Genomic DNA, 22,910 nt, shown 5'->3' with positions numbered 1-22,910 from the left:
ATATATGAAGAAAACATTTACCTAAGTCTCAATCCAGATACGACGGTAAGAAAAACAAATTGAAAGAATTCGTTTAGTTCAAATTGAAAGTTCTCTCTCGTTATTGGGAGGGGTAATTCACTATAGGGGCTTGCGCCTATAGGAAACCAGAACTCAGATCATAAAGTCCTCACAAAATGAGGGCGAAATCTCTGGGTAGTGTCTTATCTACAAACCCATCTGCCTTCCAAAATTTACCTCGGAACTTAGTTCGTTAAAACTCCCTCGCCGAATAAGAAAAGAGAGTGGAGGCCGAGGCCGAATTTTCGGAGCCCACAATAATGAGAGCTTTTATAAGGTTCATATAAATGAAAAGAGGATGCATAATCATTAACATAATCATAATATTATCTATAATGACGACCTTACATAACAAAATAAGCATAAGATTCATCCACATGAATTGCCAAAATAAGCATAAGATTCATCCAATGTGTATGCACGAAGGAATCAGAGGTGATGCGGACAATTTTTTTTGGGGTTCAAAACATTTTTTATCCCAACTCTCATAGCAATAGTGTTCAGCATGCAAAAAAGAGGAGAGACCAATCTCAACCATGAAAAGTGTTATCGGAATCAAAATGTAAAGAGGATGCATTAACATAAAGAAAAATTGGCAAGGAAACCAATATAGTAGGCACAAAAACAAAGGTAATTTGCAACTAAAGTAGGAAAGGACAAAAAAATTGAGAGATGTAATCAGCTTTTAGGACTTATGTAGAGCGATCGAAGCAAATATTTTTGGCTCCAGCACCACTTGATGTGAATATGGAAGCATTTAATATTGATGATGCCTTGGCGGAGAAAGTGGAGGAATTGGTCATTGGGAGAGATATCAAAGAAGATGGATAATATTATTCAGCCAAGAACGAGATACTTCACATACGAGAGGATAGGAAAAAAGAAACCAACTACAAGAAGGCCAGTATTTCATAATGGCAAAATCGTCATATAAGACATTAGAACTAAATTTCTCATGAGAAATAAGGACTTTACATGCCTTTATAACATAAAATAAAAGTGAAACATAAATGTAAAGTAACATGATGTAACAGATGATGATCGTGTGGTGCTTTGCATCATTTAAGCATTTACAAGAGACGGTAGAAAATACATTAATAAGACATGATAAACTAATGTGAAACTAGGAGTAATCCAAAGCTGTTAAGGATGAAACTTATTCAAAAATATTCAAGCAACATAGAATTAACACCTCAGGCAACACCTAAAAAATAAATAAATAGAAAATGAAGATTCATAAAGCCAACCCCAAAATAGGTAGCATTAGTCTAATGATAAGGATGATGATTAGAATAATAAGTACATGAACTACAACTAACAATGCTGCTTGAATAAATTTTGATTTTTGAGCAGCATCCGCATCCTTTGTGACCAGGACCATCCAACAACAACATCAAGCCTTTGCCCCACTACGTGGGGTAGGCTACATGAATCTTTTTTCTCCATTGTGTCTAGTTAAAAGTCAAATTCTCGTTTAAATCTAACAAGGAAAGATCATTTCTAATATTCTCTATCCAAGTCATTTTAGGTCTACCTCTACCTTTCTTAACATAAGTCAAATTTAATACCTCTACTTTCCTAACCAGGTCATCGGAAGGCCGCCGTTTTATGTGACTGTGACCAGAACCATCCATGTAGCGAAAAATGTTTAGAAGACAAAACTTTAAAAAAACAAAAATTAACAGCATTTAGCATCTTCTCTTCTTGGGAGGGTATATTATAACTAATATGCAAGAGGGTTCATTTACAGCTTGCAGTTGACAAATATTCTTGCTAAATTTCATGTTCCATAACTAGTACTCATCCATATTAGTTTGGCAACTCTACACTGTAAATACCAACAAATATGGCCTCACAACAAGACATTAAAGCAACATGAGGAACATATTGATAAAGGACAGACCTTTCTCCATATGTCAAAATCTGCCGCCCAATGTCTTCTGATGCTACCATCTGCAATACGCATGACAATAAGTCCCTAAAGCTGATCGAGAAGCATTTCTTTGAAACACTTTGAAAGTTGAAAATACATAATGAAATACAAACCCTGGACTCCAGGTTCATCAAAACTGCCGACTTAGTTGCCTGTTTAGCACGATCTAATTCAATTTGACTAACTGGCAAAGAAAGCAATAGCATTTAGCAAAAGCTCCGGATGCATTAAAATGAAATAATAAGATGGAAGCATCACCTAACCTTGTCCAGGAGTCGCAACAGCTAGCAATTCCCGGGCTGCTAAGTCTACAGCTTTTGAAACGAAATCTGAACTCTGATTTAGCATTAAAATTCAAAATTAAGTATTGTGCAAAGTGCGGATTAGAGGATGCCAAGGTTTATACAAAAGCATTTAAAGTTTACTACAAAAAGGAATACAGGAACTTCTATAATATACCTAAATCAGAAAACAATTACAAACAATGAATGCCTCTATGACCTCAATTTTACCAGGATAATTTTGATATCGCTGTTATGAATATGATAAAGAAAAGCTTTTAAGACCATATGTCTCAAACTTTTGAGGCTGGAATACACCATGACAAAATATGTTAAGGGCATGACAAAATATATTAAGGGCATGACAAAGCTCAGGCATATGCATTAAGACACTAGTTTCTTGGCTCCACAACTGCATAGTTAGGAAAGTCACTTGAAAGGCAAAAGGCACTAGATCAGGTACTTCAAAAAATACAACTGTTAGTGCTGTAAAAAGTGCTCTTTTACACCAGAGGAACTAACAGTAGTATTTTTAGAAGAGCGCAAATACACACATTTCAATACCACTGCTCAATGCCCAGGCGCTACGTGTCACCATAGGTGCTCATCCGAGTGAAGTGGATTACTATGAAAAAAAAAATTATTGTAGGAATCTCAAATCCTACTTCCTCTCCAAATAAGGCTTGTGTCTTGATTCAATGTATTATCTTAATGTGTTGGTCGTGTTAACTGTCTTGATATCTATAAATAGGGTGAATAGTATTGATTCTCTCCATATCTTATAGGTGAATTCCCTAAGTTAAATGCTGTGCAATGCTTTCAATACCTAGCAAAATTGACTGCATGTATCATGACTTGAAGGCTGAGTATGAATAAAATAAGCAATGTTTTCCACTGTTTTCCTACTCTACCTACAGTATTTTCCATCTTGAATCATCTTTGGTTTCATGGTATTAGAACCAAGGTCTATTTGAGATAGAAAGATCTACAAAATAGCTTTAACGGGTAAACGTAGGGATGAGTTCGGAGGTTTCTTCAACAAACTCAGCTTGTTCATAAAAGTTCACCTACTGCAACTCATTCAACTTTTTCCTATGGCGTGGCTTTTTGGTTGGCTGTAAAAGGAATGCAGTGCAAAAAAGAATACTTTGATGTTCTTTGGATGAGTGACAAATAAATGCATGATAAATGTTTTTTCTTGTTTGGTTTGAAGTAAAATGAAAGTAGTGTAGAATCTATTTGAAGTAAAATAAAAGTAATGTAAAACCTAAAAAAGATAGCAGCAGTGAGCAACATTGTTGGTGGAGGGTGGTGTCGGCCGATGGCTGTGGCAGTGGATGGCGGGGGTGCTGGTCAGAGAGGGTGTCAACGGTCTTGGTCGGCGCAGGTGGTGGCAATAGCCGGTAGTGGGTGGTGGGGTGGCCAACAGTGGGTGATAGCAATGGAGGTGGCCGACAACAGGCGATGATGGTGGCTAATAGGGGGTGGCAGCAAATGTGGCCAGATGGTGGACAATGTGGATGGTGGTTGCGGCCGGAGGTGGGTGACAATGGTGGTGGTTGGCGAGGGTGGCGGCGGTGGCTGGCGGCGGTGGCTGGTGGTGATAAACTGCGTAGGTTGACGGTGATGACAAGCGATGACGGATAGTGGTGGGGGCTGATGGCGAGCAACGACAATGACGATGAAATTATGGAGTATTTGAAAATTGCTCAAATCTAAGGAGTTCTGAATACACCAAAAATGAACTAGCATGTGAATTTCAAATGTACCAAAAATTTACACTACATTTGTTTTACTTCAAATCAAACACCAATATTCTTAAAACTCCTGCATTTGGAATACTTGACACCCCTTTTACTTGAAACCAAATAGTCCGTCTCTAAATCTATTCTTCAAAATACAATCATAATTTTGAATCATCAAAATTTTCTTTAATGGTGTCGTTATGTGTTTTATTGGTAATAAGCGTCTTGGCAATGTTGATGGTTCAACAAAGAAATCTAATACTAGCAATCATTCTCTTCAAACTTGGGATGCACAAAACTCAATGGTGATGGCACGGATTGTGAACTCAATGGAGATGGATATCAAAGAGTCTTAGATCTATTATTCCACTCTTAATAAAATGTGCAATGCATTAAGGATAAAATTGATAATGGATTTCTCACAACAATAACTGGAACTAGAGCGGTACAAATCAATCAAAACATTAAAATTTACACCAAAACTTTACACTGCATTTGTTTTACATCAAATCAAACACCAATATTCTTAAAACTCCTGCATTTGGAATACTTTACACCCCTTTTACTTGAAACCAAACATTCCCTAAATTTATTCTCTCCAAAATACAATCATAATTTTGAATCACCATAATTTTCTTTAATGGTGTCGTTATGTGTTTTATTTGTAATAAGCATCTTGGCTATGTTGATGGTTCAACAAAGAAATTTAATACTAGCAATCATTCACTTCAAACTTGGGATGCACAAAACTCGATGGTGATGGCACGGATTGTGAACTCAATGGAGATGGACATCAAAGAGTCTTAGATCTATTATTCCACTGTTAATAAAATGTGCAATGCATTAAGGAGAAAATTGATAATGGATTTCTCACAACAATAACTGGAACTGGAGCTGTACAAATCAATCAAAACATTTAAATTCACTCTGTTTTGCATATTCTAAATTTAATATGCAATCTTCTCAATATTAGTATGTTGACAAAACATTTAAAGTGTAGTACTCATTTTTCAAGCCTCCTCGTTTGTTTTAGGACCTGACTTCTGGAATAACATTGGGAATGCTAAAAAAGTGAGGGACTTCACCATTTTGAAATAAACACTAACTAAATAAACAATCTGAAAATGCAAGTTGTGAGTTTCCTTCTGGTGAACAAAAAAAATGTAATGGAATCGTAGGCTTGGCCATCCAAGATTTTCATGTTTACTAACTTTGTTCCTATCATTTTTTATAACAGAGACTCCTTTAAACTGAAATTTGTCAACTACGCAAGCAAACATTCTACTCTTCTGATAAGCCGCCGGCCCAGGAGGGGCCGGCTAGACCGGTCCAGGTCTATTCACGCCGGAACAGACCAAGCAAGGGGGCGGGAATCATGGGTGGGCCAAACTTGTATTAATTGCTATTAGGATGAAAAATTTGAATTTGGGGGGCTGTTTTAGGAAGTTTATTATTGTCCTTTATAATTAATTTGTTTAATTAGGAGATTGGAGGGGAAATTGGGGATCATCTTGAATTTGAATGACAATTTGAGATCTAGGGTTTCTTGTGCTTTGGGCTCTTGGCGATTGCCGGAGATTGGAGAGTTGTTCTTCCTTTCGGATTGAAGAACAAGTGTATCTTAGCTAATTTACTTCATCGTCTAGTGAAATCCAAGTTTCTTCTTGAGTTTTCTCTCACATTTCCTTGTGATTTTGCTGTTTTTCTGCTGTGGACAGCAGATTTACTGCTGTTTGCTCTTCGTTTGGTGTTAGGATTGCTGAGAACTCAAGTTTACCCTTAGGGTTACTTGCGAACTCAAGTATTTCCTATCAAATTGGTATCAGAGCGTCGATTTGGGACCGTTGGCGGCTGGATTTCTTAAATTTCAGCGGGAGATTTGTCTCAATCGGAAGAAGATTTCTCAAGTTCTAAGAAGATACTATGGCCGGAAGAAAAGTTGAGGTCTTGGGAGGAGAGCTAGGGAAATTGAAGACGGTTTCGAAGATAAAATCTCAGAATTTCAAAATCAATTTTCATCAATCTATGAGAAGATGGATGGAAGATTTGCCGCGCTAGAAGAATTAATGAAAAAAATGATGGAAGAAAAACAAAAACCGGCATCATCTGAAACCGTCGGCGGCCATGGAAGGGGAGGAAACCCTAACCTGTTTGGGGGTAGGGAAAATCCGGAAGTGGAAGTTTTAGAGGGAGATGATGGAATGCCTCCGCTAGAACCGCTTTCAAGGGAGGAGTTGAGCAGGGGATACAAGAAACGAGAGGCTGAATTTGTCGGCAGAAGGGAAGAGTTCCATCGCCGAGGTGCTGAATTCGAAAGAATCCAGCGTCGAGGTGCTGATTTTAAAGGGGGGAGGGAGGAATTCCATCGCCGAGGTACTGAATTCATCGAGGAGCTGATTTTGAGGGAAGAATGGAGAAATTTCATCGTCGATGTGCTGAATTTGAAGGAATTCAACATCGAGATGATGATTTCGAAGAAGAAGGGGGGAGTATGAAGAGGGGTTCGAGTATAATCGTTGGAGGGACGATCGGGACACCTGGGGAGCTCTTCCCCATCGAGGGATGGGAGGTTATGGAGGATATCGGGGAAATGGAGGAGATCCAAGGGTGAGGAAGCTTAAGATGCCCGTCTTTGAGGGCGAGGACGGTCATGGGTGGATCTATAAGGTGGAGCGATATTTTGCTGTCAATGGGCTGACGGAGGAGAAGAAATTGACAGCGGCGAGGATGTGCTTGGAGGGAAAAGCCTTAGCCTGGTATCAGTGGCGTGACAGGAGGGAGCCCATTCGCAGCTGGAGAGAGTTCAAGGATTGTTATTGGAGCGTTTCCGAGCCAATGATGGAGGAGACTTCTATGAGCAATTCTTTGCTCTGACTCAAGAGGGGACCGTGGCAGACTACCGGGACAAGTTCAAGTACTTGGCTAGCAGATTGGATCACATTTCAGAGTCAGCCTTGGAAGGGAACTTCATGAAAGGGCTGAAACTGGAGACTTCATGAAAGGGCTGAAACTGGAGACTTCATGAAAGGGCTGAAACTGGAGATCCGAACAACAGTCAGGGTGCTGGAGCCGAGGAACCTTGGAAAGGCTATGGAGCTGGCGCAGTTGGTGGAAGATCAGAAGAAATCATAGAGGGGAGCTCGAGGGAACTATTCTGGAGGATTATACAAGATGACTACCACCTTCTTACCATCAAAAGGGGGGGCACCAGGTGGTCAGAAGGAAGTATCCAGGGAAAAGGCTGGAAGGGGGAATGGGGGACAGTTCAAAAAGCTGACGGAAAAAGAAATACAGGATAAGAGAGCGAAATGATTGTGCTTCAGATGTGATAAGAAGTACATGTCGGGGCACAGGTGCAATGACCGAACTCTTCAGGTCCTCCTTGTATGTGAAGATGAGGAAGACGAGGAGGGAGGTGGAAGCATATCTGAAGAGGAGGGGGAGGAGAAGCTACACCTGGATGTGGCAGAAGTCTCTCTGAACTCTGTAGTGGGATTCACCCCGAGTCACACTATGAAAGTGAGAGGAGAGACAGCTGACCGCGAGATGGTTGTGTTGATTGATAGTGGGGCAACCCACAATTTCATTTCCAACCAGATCGTTGAGTTGTTGGGGATGGAGTTAGTGGATACCAGAGGCTATGGTGTGGTGATGGGCACGGGGAAGGTAAAGATGGGTAGAGGAGTTTGTCGAGGAGTAGTTTTGAAGATTCAAGGGGTCTATGTAAAGGAAGACTTCCTTCCTTGGAATTGGGGAGTACGGATGTCATCCTGGGGATGAAATGGCTGCAGACCTTGGGGAAAACCAAGATCAATTGGGGGACATTGAGGATGGAGCTAGTAATGGAGGGAATGAAAAGAGTGATCCAAGGTGATGCTGGGCTGACCAAGGCTGGGGTGTCACTTAAATCCTAATCCGGACCATCCAGGAGGAAGGGGGAGGATACTTGGTGGAGTTACACCGTTTGGAAGGGATCAGAATGAGGAAGAAGGCACTATTCCTTCATCAGTACAGCCTCTCGTATAGCAGTTCAGGGAGGTTTTCCAACCTCCGCAGGGTTTACCACCTCAGAGGGAGCTGGAGCATGCCATCACTTTGAAGGAAGGGGAGACACCGATCAGTGTCCGCCCTTACCGTTACCCACAGATCCAGAAGGACGAGATTGAGAAGTTGATTCGAGAGATGTTGGAGGCAGGGATCATCAGGCCAAGTGTTAGCCCTTTCTCTAGTCCGGTCCTCCTAGTCATGAAGAAGGATGGGAGTTGGAGATTCTGTGTGGATTACAGGGCTCTGAATAAGGGCACTGTACCAAACAAGTTCTCAATTCCGGTGATTGATGAGTTACTTGATGAGCTGCATGGGGCCGTGTTATTCTCTAAGTTGGATTTAAAATCAGGTTACCACCAGATCAGGATGAAGGAAATCGATGTGCCAAAAACAGCATTCATAACACACGAAGGGCATTATGAGTTTCTGGTGATGCCCTTTGGGTTGACTAATGCTCCGGCTACTTTCCAATCCTTGATGAATAGAATATTTAAGCAGTACCTCAGGAAGTTCGTCCTGATCTTCTTTGATGACATCCTGGTGTACAGCAAAACTGTAGGGGAACATTTGGAACAATTGAGGATGGTTCTAGAAGTCCTACAGGAGCACCAGTTAAAGGCTAATTTGAAGAAGTGAAGCTTTGCCCATACCAGTGTGGAATACTTGGGACATGTGGTGTCCCAAGGAGTGGCAGTAGATCTGAGTAAAATTGAGGCAATGCAGAAGTGGCCAAAGCCTAGGAACATAAAGGAGCTGAGGGGATTCCTAGGGTTGACGGGGTACTATCGGCGATTCGTGAAGGGGTACAGCTCCATTGCCTGGCCGTTGACCGAGCAGTTGAAGAAGAACAACTTCCTATGGGGAGAGGCAGCAACTCAGGCTTTTGAGAAATTGAAACAGGCCATGACGACAGTACCAGTTTTAGCTCAACCGGATTTCAATCAGACCTTTGTGGTAGAGACGGACGCATTAGGATATGGACTTGGGGCAGTACTGATGCAGAACCACAGACCTGTAGCATACTTCAGTCAAGTGTTGTCAACCAGGGCAAGACTGAAGTCAGTATATGAGAGGGAGATGATGGCCATTATCTTGGTGATTCAGAAGTGGCGACCCTATCTTTTGGGACGACATTTCATCGTCCGGACTGATCAGAGAAGCCTGAAGTACTTGTTGGAGCAAAGAATGGTCACTGAGGAGCATCAGCGATGGTTATCCAAGTTATTAGGCTATGACTTTGAGATCCAGTATAGGCCGGGCTTGGAAAATAAAGCAGCTGATGCTTTATCTAGATGTGTGGGGGAACTCCAAGAGTTAGTTGTATCAGTGTCACTGATGGTAGACTGGGGAGCCATCAAAGAGGAGAGCATGATGAATGAAGAGCTAAAGAAAATCAGGGATAATCTTAGGAAAGACAAGAGTAGCCATCCAGGTTATTACATTGAAGGGGAGAGGTTGTTGTATCAAGGAAGGTTTGTAGTGCCAAGAACCTCAATACATATTCCTCAGCTGTTACAAGAGTTCCATGGCAGTGCAGTGGGAGGTCATTCAGGGATACATAAGACATATAGAAGGCTGGCATCTGAGCTTTACTTGAAGGTGATGCATAAAGATGTAGAGGAAATGGTGGCAAGATGTGAAGTATGCCAAAGGAACAAATACATGTCTATGGCTCCAGGGGGACTACTGCAACCCTTGGCACTTCCCAATAGAGTATGGGAGGAAGTGTCCATGGACTTCATCGACGGCTTACCGCGATCAGAGGGATACACTGTTATCCTGGTGGTGGTAGATAGACTCAGTAAGTATGCACATTTTATCCTATTGCGACACCCCTACACTGCGGTGTCAGTGGCAGCAGCATTTATCAGGGAAGTGGTTAGACTACATGGGATCCCTGAATCGATAATGTCAGATCGAGACAAGGTGTTTCTCAGCCAATTTTGGAGGGAATTGTTCCGGCTGCATGAGACTATCCTCAACAGAAGCACCGCCTACCATCCACAAACAGATGGGCAGATAGAGGTAGTAAATCGAAGTCTGGAGACTTATTTGAGGTGTTTCGCTTCTGAAACACCACGGATGTGGGCGAAGTGGTTGCCTTGGGAGGAGTATTGGTGTAATACCTCGCATCATTCTGCCTCTTCAGGGATCCCATGTAGTCTAACCACTTCCCTGGGTAAAAAGAAAAAAAAAACATCTTCTAGAAGTCATCGGGGCTCTCATCTTTCAGAATCTAATGCCAAAAAAGAAACTGGAGAGAAGAAGTCCTACCTGTCACATACATGATCAATAAAATACCCTCAAAGAAGATTGGCTTCAAAAATCATAAATTATCTAGCTTCCCTATAAATAACTTTCTCTTAAAAATTTCTCCAAAAATCTTTGGATGTATGGCCTATTCCAATAGAAACAATACAAAGAAAATCTGATCCTATAACTCTCAATTATGCCCTCATTGGGTATTCCTCCACTCAAAAATGGTGCAAGTATAACTATCATCCTATCATTAAAAAATTTCTTACTTTAAAAAAAAAAATTGTAGCAGTTTATGGGAAGCAAAGTTTTTTCAATCAAGCTCATCTTCAGAGGGATAACTCTCAAATGAAATATAAGTTTGATAAAATATTTACCTATCATCTTGGCATTCCTATACACAAACTTCAAAAGGTCCAGACACTCTGCCCCTTTAAGCATAACCAAAATCTTAAATAAGGTAGAAACTCTAGCCATTCTTAGATAACAATGATCAACTCATTATTACACATTCTCCTATGTATCTGATAAGCCGCCGGCTCAATAGGGGCCGGCTGGACCGGTCCAGGTCTATTCATGCCGGAACAGATCAAAGGGTGGTCCAAACTTGTATTAATTGCTATTAGGAGGGAAAATTTGAATTTGGGGGGCTGTTTTAGGAAGTTTATTATTGTCCTTTATGATTAATTTGTTTAATTAGGAGATGGGGGGAAGAGGGAATTGGGGATCATCTTGAATTTGAATGACAATTGGAGATCTAGAGTTTCTTGTGATTTGGGCTCTTGGCGATTGCGGAGATTGGAGAGTTGTTCTTCCTCTCGGATTGAAGAACAAGTATATCTTTGCTAATTTACTTCATCGTCTAGTGAAATCCAAGTTTCTTCTTGAGTTTTCTCTTAGATTTCCTTGTGGTTTTGCTGTTTTTCTGCTGTGGACAGCAGATTTACTGCTATTTGCTCTTCGTTTGGTGTTAGGATTGCTGAGAACTCAAGTTTACCCTTAGGGTTACTTGCGAACTCAAGTATTTCCTATCATCTTCCTTCCAAAAATTACCAAGTCTCATATCCCTTTACACCAACCCATAGTCATATATAGGGTCCCTTATGAGATAAACACCTACAACAACAACATCAAGCCTTTATCCTACTACGTGGGGTCGGCTACATGAATTCTTTTTCTTCATTATGTTCTCTTCAGAGTCAATCCTCATTTAAATCTAAGATAAATACCTAACGGGAAAAAATGATTTATCAAATTTATTGATGATCAAACGCAAGTGTGTTCGTATATCTATCAATTGAAAGAAACATCTGAAACAGAACAAGTTTTCAAAAATGTTCATCCAGGATTAAAACACAATTTGATGCAAAAATAAAAACTTTGAGTACATATAACGGAACAGAATATTTTACATCCACTCAAGAAATTTTTTTACAATGGAATCTCACACCAAGATTCTTGCATAATAACCCCTCAAAAAATAGGATTGCTAAATAAAGAAGCATCACCTTCTAGTAATTAGAGCAACGTGCTTACAAATGATATATTATAGGGAGATGATGTTCTTACTGTATAATATTAAATAAACAAAATAACAATTCAGTTCCTCAATTTTGGCACACCTTTAAACACTCCACGCACATGATCTATCTATGTAATCTCATTAAAGGTCTTTGGTTGTACTTCCTTTGCTCACATTCATGATAACCACAGAAGTAAACTAAACCATAAATCCCAAAAATCCGTTTATCTAGAATACTCTCTAACTAAAAAAGAATACAAGTGTTACATACCAAAAACATGCAAACATCACAGTTATATGTCTATGACATTTCGAACATCAACATTCTCAATAAAAATTTCTATCTATGGGGAAATGATTTTTTTAATGGTGAGTTAGAGGAAGAAATCTATATGAAGACATATAACTAAAGAACTAAAAAATTTTAAAACTAGAATGAAAATTATTGAAAGGAAACTCATAGAAGTGGTAATATTAAAATAGGGAAATTACTTATTGATGTGAAACAACCAATGGAATTGCAGGGTATTATTAAGAAATTTGTTTCCGTAATGACATTATAACATTAATGATTCACTAAGTTAGGATTTCCAATTTTCGTAGTTATTGACTTGCTTCTAGCATGTGGTTACACATTAGATTAACAGAGCGATCCCACATAATGACAAGAAAATAGTAAACAAACATGCAATTAACAATAATCCACTACTTAACAATTAGAACTTTCACCTTAAAGTTTCCCTCTCGTCGTTCTTTGGAAGTAGGTTTAGCGGAGGACAAAAGTAAGCAAGCCCAATGATGCCACTGCAAGACAGAGGATGCCAGAGGTTTTGATCAACGGAGAGTTGGTCGGAGTTGGAGAGATCGGTGGTCGTCCAGCGATCTTCCACGATTGTGTAGGTTGTTGCTCTTCGATGACGTCCACCAAAGTAAAAAGAATGCGCTCCACGTATTCTTCGACGGTGCCTTCGGACCCAAATCCGGGATCGAAGAACGGTGATTGAATGATGTCGACTTCCTCTTGAGATACGTAAAGGAATCCGTGATCAACTTCCGAATCCGCCATGCATTCTTGTCGGGAGATGAAGGAGCACCAATGTAGAGAAGAGGGAGAGGAGAGGTGGAAGTGGCAGTTTGGGAAGGGGGCTTGGCCGTGAGCTAGAGGGAGAGGGAGGAGGTGAACTGTGAGGGTGGTCGGGTTGGGGCTCGGGTGAGGATGATTAGGGGCGGGTGGAAGAGGTGGAGGGAGGGAATAATCCTGAATTTAATTTCATTTTTCCAAATAAAGAGATGATTAATTTCAAATTCAGAATTTGAAATTTGAAATTAGGCTAGGAGGGAAGGGGAATTAAAGTGTATTAATGGGAGAGATAGATAGAGAGAGGGTAGGGTGGCCGGCCATGTAAGGAGGTGAGAGAGGCTTGGGATTTAAGTAAGTGGGCCCATGTTTTAATAATAACTCTAATCAAATCTGAATTTTAATTTCAGATTTGATTATATTATAGGTAACTTCCCAAATTGGTTTAATATGAGAGGGAAAAGAATTTGAATTTCAAAATAGGCTTTAATCCCCTTAATTGACTATCCTAATTGGAGGACTAATTAGAAAAGTGAATTAATCAAGAGGGATTTGAAATTCAAAAGCGGGAGGATCAAGGGGGGCCGGCGGCAAGGCTGGAACCAAGGGGCCAACGGTGGAATTCTGGGGCCGATGGAGGAAGTTGGGTGGAAGGGAAATTTTGGTTAGGTAGAGAAGGGAAAGATAGGTTTAGAAAATCGGGAAAATCCGGAGCTACAAACCTCAAGCACCACCTCCAATAGAACTCACAAAGAGATCTACAAGCACCACCTCCTCAAGAACTCACAAAGAGATCTTGGAAAGTTTTACGAACTCACAAAGAGATCAATAATAGAAAATTTCATTCATTAACATTAGCAAATAATACAAAGACTAGGCCTTCATATATAGGCCTCCAAAGCATAAAATGTAAAAGACACAAATGCCCTCATGCTACAACATGAAACAAATCCCTCATAGGGGTACAAATGGAAAACTAAAAAATAAATAAAAGAAATGCATTGTATAAATAAAAACTATGAATCGTAGCCGTCGATCTACGATCCTGTCGATGTCGAAATGTACGGTGGATGTCCTCATCACTCACGTAACAAAATCTTCCTAATTGCAAAACTAACATTCAAAAACTTTTTATTTATATTAAAATTTTTCTTGTTTAATCAAATTGTAAATTATCTGGTCATGGCATGTGCATGCATGAGTTTGCTAGTTCATTCTTTTACTTGGGTGTTAGATATGTAAATAAAGTTTATTTTAGTGGTATTTGCATAATTTTCTTTATTAAAAAATAAGTAAAAGTCATCAATAATGAGGAACAAATGATCTTACAGTTGTTGCATGGATTCCAAAAATGCCAGTATTATTGTAGATACTGTTGAAAGCTGAGAACGACTGAATCTGTTGAAATTCATTTAACACACGGAGATCTGTATATTAACCAACCAATTTTGTTAGGAGAAACAAAAATCAATTATATTCTTAATAGATAATCTTAGTATAAACCTGACCACGCATGTCAATATAATAAAAAAGGTGTAGAATGAAGCTTGCAAAAAGATAACAGCAAACTATCGCCAAAGCAGGTCAAGAAGCGCAGGCCAAGATAGGATTAACTCACATAGACGAGAGTACATTCCCTTTCCAGGGCCTCCAGCGGAGAAAGAGCCACCACCTCCCATAAGCATCTGCAAAACAAAAAGGAATATTGAAATTGGCTCACCTATTCCTACAAAGATCAATAAGCTCTAAAGTGAATCGTATAATCCACATGATGCTAGGCATTAAATTCTGCAGTAAACTGCTTGGACTAAAACTCATTAATACCTGAAGCACTGTTACAGCCATGGCATCCTTTTCCTTATGCCAGCCACCAGGAACTTCAAAAGCAAGAGCCAGATGTGTACTCTGTTATAAGATAGAAAGTTTGACAAAATATAAAAATCAAATGGTCTGAAGGAATAACAAAAAAATGTAAATGAAATAACAAATTATCATATGCACCGCAGAATCAGCTTGACAACGATAATCCCCTCCTACATAAACAGATTTTGGCTCCTCTGGTTGATGAACCTTGGGAAGATCAGATAGAAGTGGTTCAGCAAGTTTAACTAATTCCTCATGTTCCACACCGGATGCTGCAAGTACCATTCTTGGAGCAGTATAGTTTTCCTAGTATTCAGAAGGAATAAAATTAATACAAAAGGTGGTGAGCATAAAACAAATGGGAGAACAAACTAAACAAAATGTAACACAAAAAAAAGGAAGTACAAACTTACAGCAACAAATTGTTCCAGAGCACTGCTATTTAAATAATTCAAGGATGATTCAGAAGCCAAAAGAGGAATCGCCAATGCACCACTATATCCGGCAGAGTGTATAGCCTCCAAAAGCAGACCCTGTGGGTTGTTGGAAGCTTCTGCTATTTCTGACTTTACTCTCTTTACCTGTACAGTAACAAGTAATAGAGTAACACACAAGTGACTAACAGAAAGGTATTACTAGGCTTATCATGGATGTGATACCTGTTCATTAACCTCCCATTCAAGGAAAACAGGATTTCTGACACTATCAATGAGCACCTCAACCATTTCTGGCATGAATGTTTTTAAAGCATCATAAGTATATCCCATTTGTTCCCGGGAAGCCGAAGCACTGACATTTCCTCCAATTGCTTCGACTTCACGCACAATGCGCAGATGGCTCCTGTTAGTTGTGCTCTTGAAGGCCAAACGTTCCAGCAAGTGTGTAACTCCAAAGGAATTTGGTGATTCATACACTGATCCACAGTCAACATACAGTCCTACTGAAGCAGCTGGACTCTGACAATTAAACAAAATAAGTTGATAAAATGATAGCTATCAGACGCATTCAGTACAAGCTGCTGAAAAACAACAGTAAACTCATACTGGAGAAGTTTCTGAGGCAATTTTAAAGCCATTTGGAAGGGTTGTGATCTTTGTCTTGCCAGGCTCCACATAATCAGGAAGATGAGGCGGTAGTGCAACAACTGGCAGTGGGTAATCTAGAGGGGGGAGCTGATTAGACTTTTCACCAGTAAGCCAGCTAAAGAAGCCACTTGAGGACCTTTTTTCTACTTCTGTACTTGCAAATCTCTCAGAAGCTCGAAAAACCCGGTTCCCTTGTCCATGTTGCTGATATTAACGAATATAATGAATCAGATGTTGGTATAACCCAGTGTGTTCAGCAACACTAAATCAATTGGTGTCCCAACAGAAATTAAGCATAGAAAATTTTGCTGTACAAAGATATATGGCAATATGAGATAGCGGATGCCCTAAATCTCTTATACAAGGATAAAATCACGACTAATAACCTCAAACTTCAGTTGTTGATTAAGGATAAAGTTATACCTGACAAACTGAATTTTAGCTTCTTAAGGAAACACTTACAAGGGAAATCTTGATCGAGATGAACTTGGTATGATAATTGCAGGCCACACAAATACATTTTGCTTCCTCAAAGGTAAAAAAGACAGCCTTCAAATGCAATATTAAAAGCTTTTCCAAAGAAAATATTCGCTTTCTACAAGGTTTATCCAAGGCTATAGAATGAGCCTGACACATTCATTGCCACATCAATCCGAAGTTTTTTACAACAATCTAGTGAAAACTTATATCTTCTCTCTCTAATCTCTCTTTCTACCTCTATATTCTCTTTCTCTTTTTGGTTTGGTCCATACTTATTAGTAAAATTTTGATATCACTCATAGATAGATTTGAATCTAAGAATGTCCAAACATTATTTTATAATGTATCAACCTCAAGAATCACAAAAAAGGACTTAAAAAGGAGGGGAAAACAAATTAAAAACATCCATAAAACAGCTCTAACAACCAAAAAAATGATTTATCAGAACATGCTCACAACTATAAAACTGTACATGAAGTGAAGACGCATTACTTTGCATACCAATTCAAAAAACTAGAAGAAAATTCAAATGAATCTCTCTATATTGTACTGTAGGAAACTCTGAATATGACAAAGTAGGAATATTTTTTATAATTGCTTGTTAATGTGAATCCTAGTTTGTTCAATGTAATTCGCCATGCATTGTTCACTTGTGTGCTCGTACCGTGGCTAAACATAAAAGCCATCAATTGGGACAAGGGGGAAAAATAATGATTTAAAAAACATGAATGACTTAAAGACGCTATAACAGAGAGAATAACAGAAACAAAATGAAGAGGAAAGGGAAAAAACATTCTAAGCATTATTGTGATAATTTCAGATAGAAAGTAGAGAACGGAACTCATTTTTTTAATCAATATAAACCAATCACAAAACAAAGCCTATCACTCATCAAGCTCACGATTTAAGAAGATGGCGAAAATGTCTAAAAATCACTGGTACTGACATTACAACACGAAACCTAAACAGAACTTCCAAAAATGGATCTATAACAGAAATGTAGAGTTAGGGTTTCGCGATAGCTGGCCTTGAGAACTCTGAGGTTGGAAATGGCAGCGCGATACATGTTCGTAGCCGCGACAACAGAAGATCAAAACCTTCGAATTTGCCCCTGTTCGCGAATGAATCTCGGACGGAAAAGCGAGAAGGTAACCTAGATGGACCAGCGCCTGCTTCCGCCAATCGGTTCCGCTGCTCCGCGTGTAAATTTAAAATATAAATAACTGTGAAACCCTGAGAATATCAACCGTTTGATCAACGTAATCCTGCGACGGCTCCATACTCGCTTTTATTTATTAAACAGGGTTGCGGAGCGTCACAACCGAAAAGTCTTCGCGGTGTTGACGGAGGACTCCGGTTGCAAGCGTTGCGTTCATGATTTTGTAAAGAGAATTGTGCTCCATGCATCCAGCGTAAATAGGTTGTAAGTTTGTTTGTAAGTAGGCTCGAGATTAGGAGCCTAGTTTATTGAACCACGAGTTTGAGTTCAAGTTCGAGTTCGTAGATTAAATGAGCTCGAGCTTAGTTTCGCTCAGCTCAAAAGCTCGTTGAGCTGCTCGATTAACTTAACGTATATTTAAAAATTCAATAAAATTAGTATTATGCGATATATTTTAATATTTTTAAATTAATTTTTTATTAAAATAAAAATTCAAGAAAAACATAAATTTTTTTAATTTAAAACTAAGAAATCGAGGTAAACTCGAGCTTTCCAAACGAGCTCGACAACGAGTCAAGCTCGACCTTAGCTAGAACTAAATAATCTTAGCTCGATTCTTCAGGTTTTTTTATTAGAATGGACGTTATTGATCCATTTGATAAGTTTTTTTTTTTCATCATGATTCAATATTTGAATGCAATAATGAATTGCATTGAGCAACTTACAATGACTAATGTCATTAGCAATTTTAATTCTAACAACTGAGATTGGATTAAATGGGAAAATTTTATGAGCAAGTATAAATATAATGTATTGGGTGCCCTAAGTCATTCATGTCACATCCTAAAATCTAATTTAAACAAAGTTGCATCTTTTATATTTTTTTATAATATTAAGTAGAGTTATCTAATATCTTTTAATAATAAACCATGAGCAAAAATAAATATATTAATCAAAATATCAATATACATATGAGTTAATTACCCAAAGATTAATATGTCATACTTTAAAATTATGGGAGCGAGTTATGGAGAATAGGTTACGGCGTGATACTAATGTTTCTCAAAATCAATTTGGATTCATGACGGGTAGGTATACTATGGAAGCAATACATTTTATTGAGAGGTATGATGGAGAAATATATAGAGAATAAGGAGGATCTACATATGATATTTATTGATTTAGAGAAAGCATATGATAAAGTTCTAAAAGAAGTGCTATGGAGAGTTTTTGAAAAGAAATGAGTTAATAACGCTTATATTCAAATCATTAAATATATGTATGCATGAGCTATTACTTGTGTTCAAACACAAGGTGGTTAGACCAAGTATGTTCATAATTCGGTTGGATTACATCAAGGATGAGCCTTAAGTCCATATCTTTTTGCTTTAGTCATGGATGTTCTCACTAGACATTTGCAAGAGGATGTACCTTGGTGTATGCTTTTTGCTGATGAAATTCTTCTTGTTGATAAGACTAGAGAGGGAGTTCAAGGTAAACATGAATTATGGAATGTCAACCTTAGAGTCTAAAGGTTTTCACTTGAGTAGATCTAAAACTGAATATATGGAGTATAATTTTAGTAGGAATAGTCCTAGTGAGGGGATTGTGACTTTGGGCAATCAAGTCATTAATAAGAGTACACGTTTTAGATATCTTGGTTCTATTGTTCATGGTGATGGTGAAATGGAAGGAGATATTATCAGTAGAATTCAAGTTAGATGGTTGAAGTAGAGGAATGCATCGGGCTTATTGTGCGATAGAAAAGTCCCCCTCAAACTTAAGGGAAAATTCTATAAGATGGTGGTGAGACTTGCAATGTTGTATGGTGCCTCATGATGGCCATTAAAAGAGAAGCATAATACTAAGTTAAGTGTTGTAGAGATGAGGATGCTTAGGTGGATGAGTGGCTTGACCCTTAAAGATAAGATATGAAATGAGCATATAAGTGAAAAGGTTGGAGTAGCTCCAATGGAAGATAAGATTAGAGCGAGTCACCTTAGATGGTTTGGTCACATTAAACGGAGGCCTTCCGATGTCCCGATTAGAAAATTTGAGGTATTAGATTCGACTTATGTTAAGAAAGGTAGAGGTAGACCTAAAAAGACTTGGTTAGAAAAAATTACAAATGATCTTTTTTATTAGATTTAAATGAAAATTCGACTTTTAACCGGACACAATGACGAAAAAGGATTCATGTAGCCGACCCCACATAGTGGGACAAAGGCTTGATATTATTGTTGTTGTTATTGTGTACACTAGCAAGGAGTTATATAAATATAATACGTTGTCAACCCACTTATGGACTCAAAAGAATAACGAAAAGGCAAAACTACAGTAAAACCTGAAGAATCACATATTTGATCAATCTCATACATCCAAACATTTTCCCTAACTTGAAATCATTAAATCATTTATATTGAGCTTATAAAGCCTAGCAGGCAACTAAGACCCTACTACTTAATTCAAAGCATGGAAAAGAAAAAGTGTGCATGAAATCATTCAGTTAATAACAGTATCAATCAATATGATCATGAATCTACGTAGGTGCAGAAATAATAAAATGCATACGGTAACTAATAAAGCGTATAAATTGTTACAGTACATAAATCAAAACAGTAAGGATGTAGATCATCATTCTTAAACTAAACGTCATAGCAATGTTATCCAAGCATAAGGAAATCATAAGAATTAGTAAAATAGAAGTATTTTATGAAAATTGTTAGAAATCTATGACAATGCAGTACTATCATGGATTGTATAGAAGTGCACATGTTGTTAAGTTATTTTGCATCAGTCTCGAATCAGTATCTTAATCACATTCTTAATAACAGTAAATTGATAATGATGAATAACTAATAGTAAATTAGTAATAGTAAATCAGAGCCTTATGTACATGTTTAAGCAATCATATTAAACACGTAAGGAATTTTGAGTTGAGTGGTATTTTTTTAATAAGTTTTCTTAATTCAGTGTTCATGTGGCTTTCAATAATCAGAGTCGTCATTGTTGCCCGTCAGCATAGTAGTTTCTCTTTATAACTTTGAATTAGTAAATCCTGTGAATCAGTAGATGATATCACAACAAATCATAATATGTGTAGGAAAGCATGTCAGCATACCATTCTTATACATATAAAATAGTCTCCAACCAATCTAAATAATAAACAAGCCCTTCTTGTTCTACACACATAATATTATAAAAGTAATAACAACCAATTATTACTCATTCACGTGTTCATACTCATTCACAATGATTGCATTAATAATATAATTGCATCAAAATACCTAAATCACTATTTTTACTCAAATAGTATAAAATATAATAAATAATGTTTCAACCATCGAAAATACAAAATATATTCAGTTCATAGTGTCGCGGTTCTCCAACCCGTTGGCGTAATGATGCATCCTCATTCCATAGTTATAATAGAACAGAGAGCATTGACATCACTATTTTGTTTGAATAAGTTTGTTTGTTTTTAATTTTTTATATATATATATCATTATGGATATAAAGAAATATTTTGAAAGAAAGATTGGAGTAATTGAGCAAGATGTAACTTGTGATGATACTAATACACAATCCAAATATCTTCGGGTGAAATTTTTTGATGACATATCAGTTAAACCTGGATTACGAAGAATTTTTTTTTCCAAATCATAGGAATACATAAAGACGAACATACTTACTAAGAGGGCATTGTCAAACTCGGGATCATGAATTTCCCTAAACATAGATTAGAAATAAATTGCTTAGGTTTAATCCTAGATTTTTTTAATGATTATAAAGCATAGTTAGAGTATAGTCTCATCAAAGACGCAGCTTATTGCTTATTTAGTTATCTTTATTGATTAGACATAGGAGAACAAGCAAGTGGTGATAGCTTCGACACAAATGGATTTAAAAATTAAAAAAAAATGATTGATACGTTATCATGAAATTATCTTGGTTGGGCATGAATCTCGATGCAGAACCCAAATCGGAAACTTCAAAAATTAAATTCAGAAGCACCTGAACTCCGATTTCAGCAAACTTACAGTCAAATTGAGCGTCTCGGAAATACGAACCCAACGACACCAAATTCAACCCAATCCGAGCCCAAATGGGTCCGAATCAAGGACCCGAACCGATGTTGGAAGGTTCAAACCGCAATTTGAGTTACCAAACGGTCTCCGATTTTAACGAGCTTATACTCGAATCGAGCTGCTCAATGAGACAAATCCAACGAGCCCAAGATCACTGAATTGCGACATCATTAAGGTCTTTAAATGTCCAACGAACGGTGCACAATCGAATGGTTCAATATCGGTCGTCCATTCAAACCACTCTCAATTCGCCCATGATCTCACACCTATTTACAAGCCATGTCACTCCAGAAAAACTATAAATATATCCCCCATTCTACACAAAGAGGACTCAAGTGAAGAGAGAGAAGAAGAAGAGGAGAAAGGGGAAAAGGAGAATCCTCTCCTCCTTGACCACCATCGGAGTTTGTCCTGCCTCCCGAACACGTCGGGATTCTGCGTGATATTCGGGAGAACGCAGGAATTCTGCCCAACTTCCACGTGATGCTGAAATTCTTCTCAATTTACAACAGAGTTCCCTCCTGACGCCGAAACTCCGCCCAAGTGAAGCCGGAGCTCTCCTCTGCCACCAACAGACGTCGGACTTCTACCCGGCGTCGGACCTTCACTCTTCGCCAAGTTTCTACCCGACGCTGGACTTCTACCGGTTATCGGACTTCGCTGGATGTCTATGCAAAGATGCATTTCATTTCATTGTTGGACTTCTACCTGACGCTGTCCTTTTGATCTTCGTCGTCAGACTACAGTCCTTCAGACCTCCGTTGCCCGTCGACTACGGTCCTCCTGACTTATGACGCCCGCCGACTACAGTCTTTCCAACCTCCGTTGCCCGCCGACTACGGTCCTCCTGGCTTACGTCGCCCGCCGACTACAGTCCTTCCGACCCCCGTCGCCCGTCGACTACGGTCCTCCTAACCTATGTCGACCGCTGACTACAGTCTTTCCGACCTCCGTCGCCCGCCGACTACGGTCCTCCTGGCTTACGTCGTCCGCAGACTACAGTCCTTATGACCTCCATCGCCAGCTGACTACGGTCCTCCTGACTTCCGTCGCCCACCGACTACAGTCCTTCCAACGAAGCGAATACGTCAATAGTAACTCTTTGTATTTATATCATGTAATGTACTCTATAAGATGTGCATCAAGCTAAGGCCTTCTCCCAAGGAAGTGCCTCATTTGTAATCGACTGCAAATATTAGTGGATTCGTTCAAACTGGGCTAGGCCCCGTGGTTTTTTCCCCCTTTTTCAAGGGTTTTCCACGTAAAAATCTTGGTGTCTCATAAATGCTAGACCCTCTCTCTTATCTGATTGC

At 38.8% G+C, this 22,910-nt stretch overlaps 1 protein-coding gene across 1 annotated transcript in view; it reads right to left on the bottom strand.

Annotated features, from left to right (window-relative positions):
* The window catches only part of LOC110105818 (mitochondrial-processing peptidase subunit alpha), a 27,386-nt gene extending 9,835 nt beyond the window's left edge, over positions 1-17,551 (bottom strand). The window contains exons 1-11 of the mRNA XM_020835464.2: positions 17,378-17,551; positions 15,829-16,074; positions 15,445-15,741; positions 15,199-15,366; positions 14,924-15,091; positions 14,747-14,827; positions 14,541-14,607; positions 14,252-14,349; positions 2,257-2,329; positions 2,107-2,177; positions 1,964-2,013 (exon numbers count right to left, since the gene is read on the bottom strand). Coding sequence (XP_020691123.1) covers positions 1,964-2,013; positions 2,107-2,177; positions 2,257-2,329; positions 14,252-14,349; positions 14,541-14,607; positions 14,747-14,827; positions 14,924-15,091; positions 15,199-15,366; positions 15,445-15,741; positions 15,829-16,074; positions 17,378-17,416 — 1,358 coding nt within the window. The 5' untranslated portion in view covers positions 17,417-17,551. The remainder of the gene's footprint in view (positions 1-1,963; positions 2,014-2,106; positions 2,178-2,256; positions 2,330-14,251; positions 14,350-14,540; positions 14,608-14,746; positions 14,828-14,923; positions 15,092-15,198; positions 15,367-15,444; positions 15,742-15,828; positions 16,075-17,377) is intronic.
* Between the last annotated feature and the right edge of the window lie 5,359 nt (positions 17,552-22,910).

The sequence above is a fragment of the Dendrobium catenatum genome, unplaced genomic scaffold, assembly GCF_001605985.2.
Source record: "Dendrobium catenatum unplaced genomic scaffold, ASM160598v2 fragScaff_scaffold_390, whole genome shotgun sequence".
In the NCBI taxonomy this organism is placed as follows: Eukaryota; Viridiplantae; Streptophyta; class Magnoliopsida; order Asparagales; family Orchidaceae; genus Dendrobium; species Dendrobium catenatum.
Note: the sequence above shows the minus strand (reverse complement) of the source record. Positions and strands in the feature narration are given on the sequence as shown.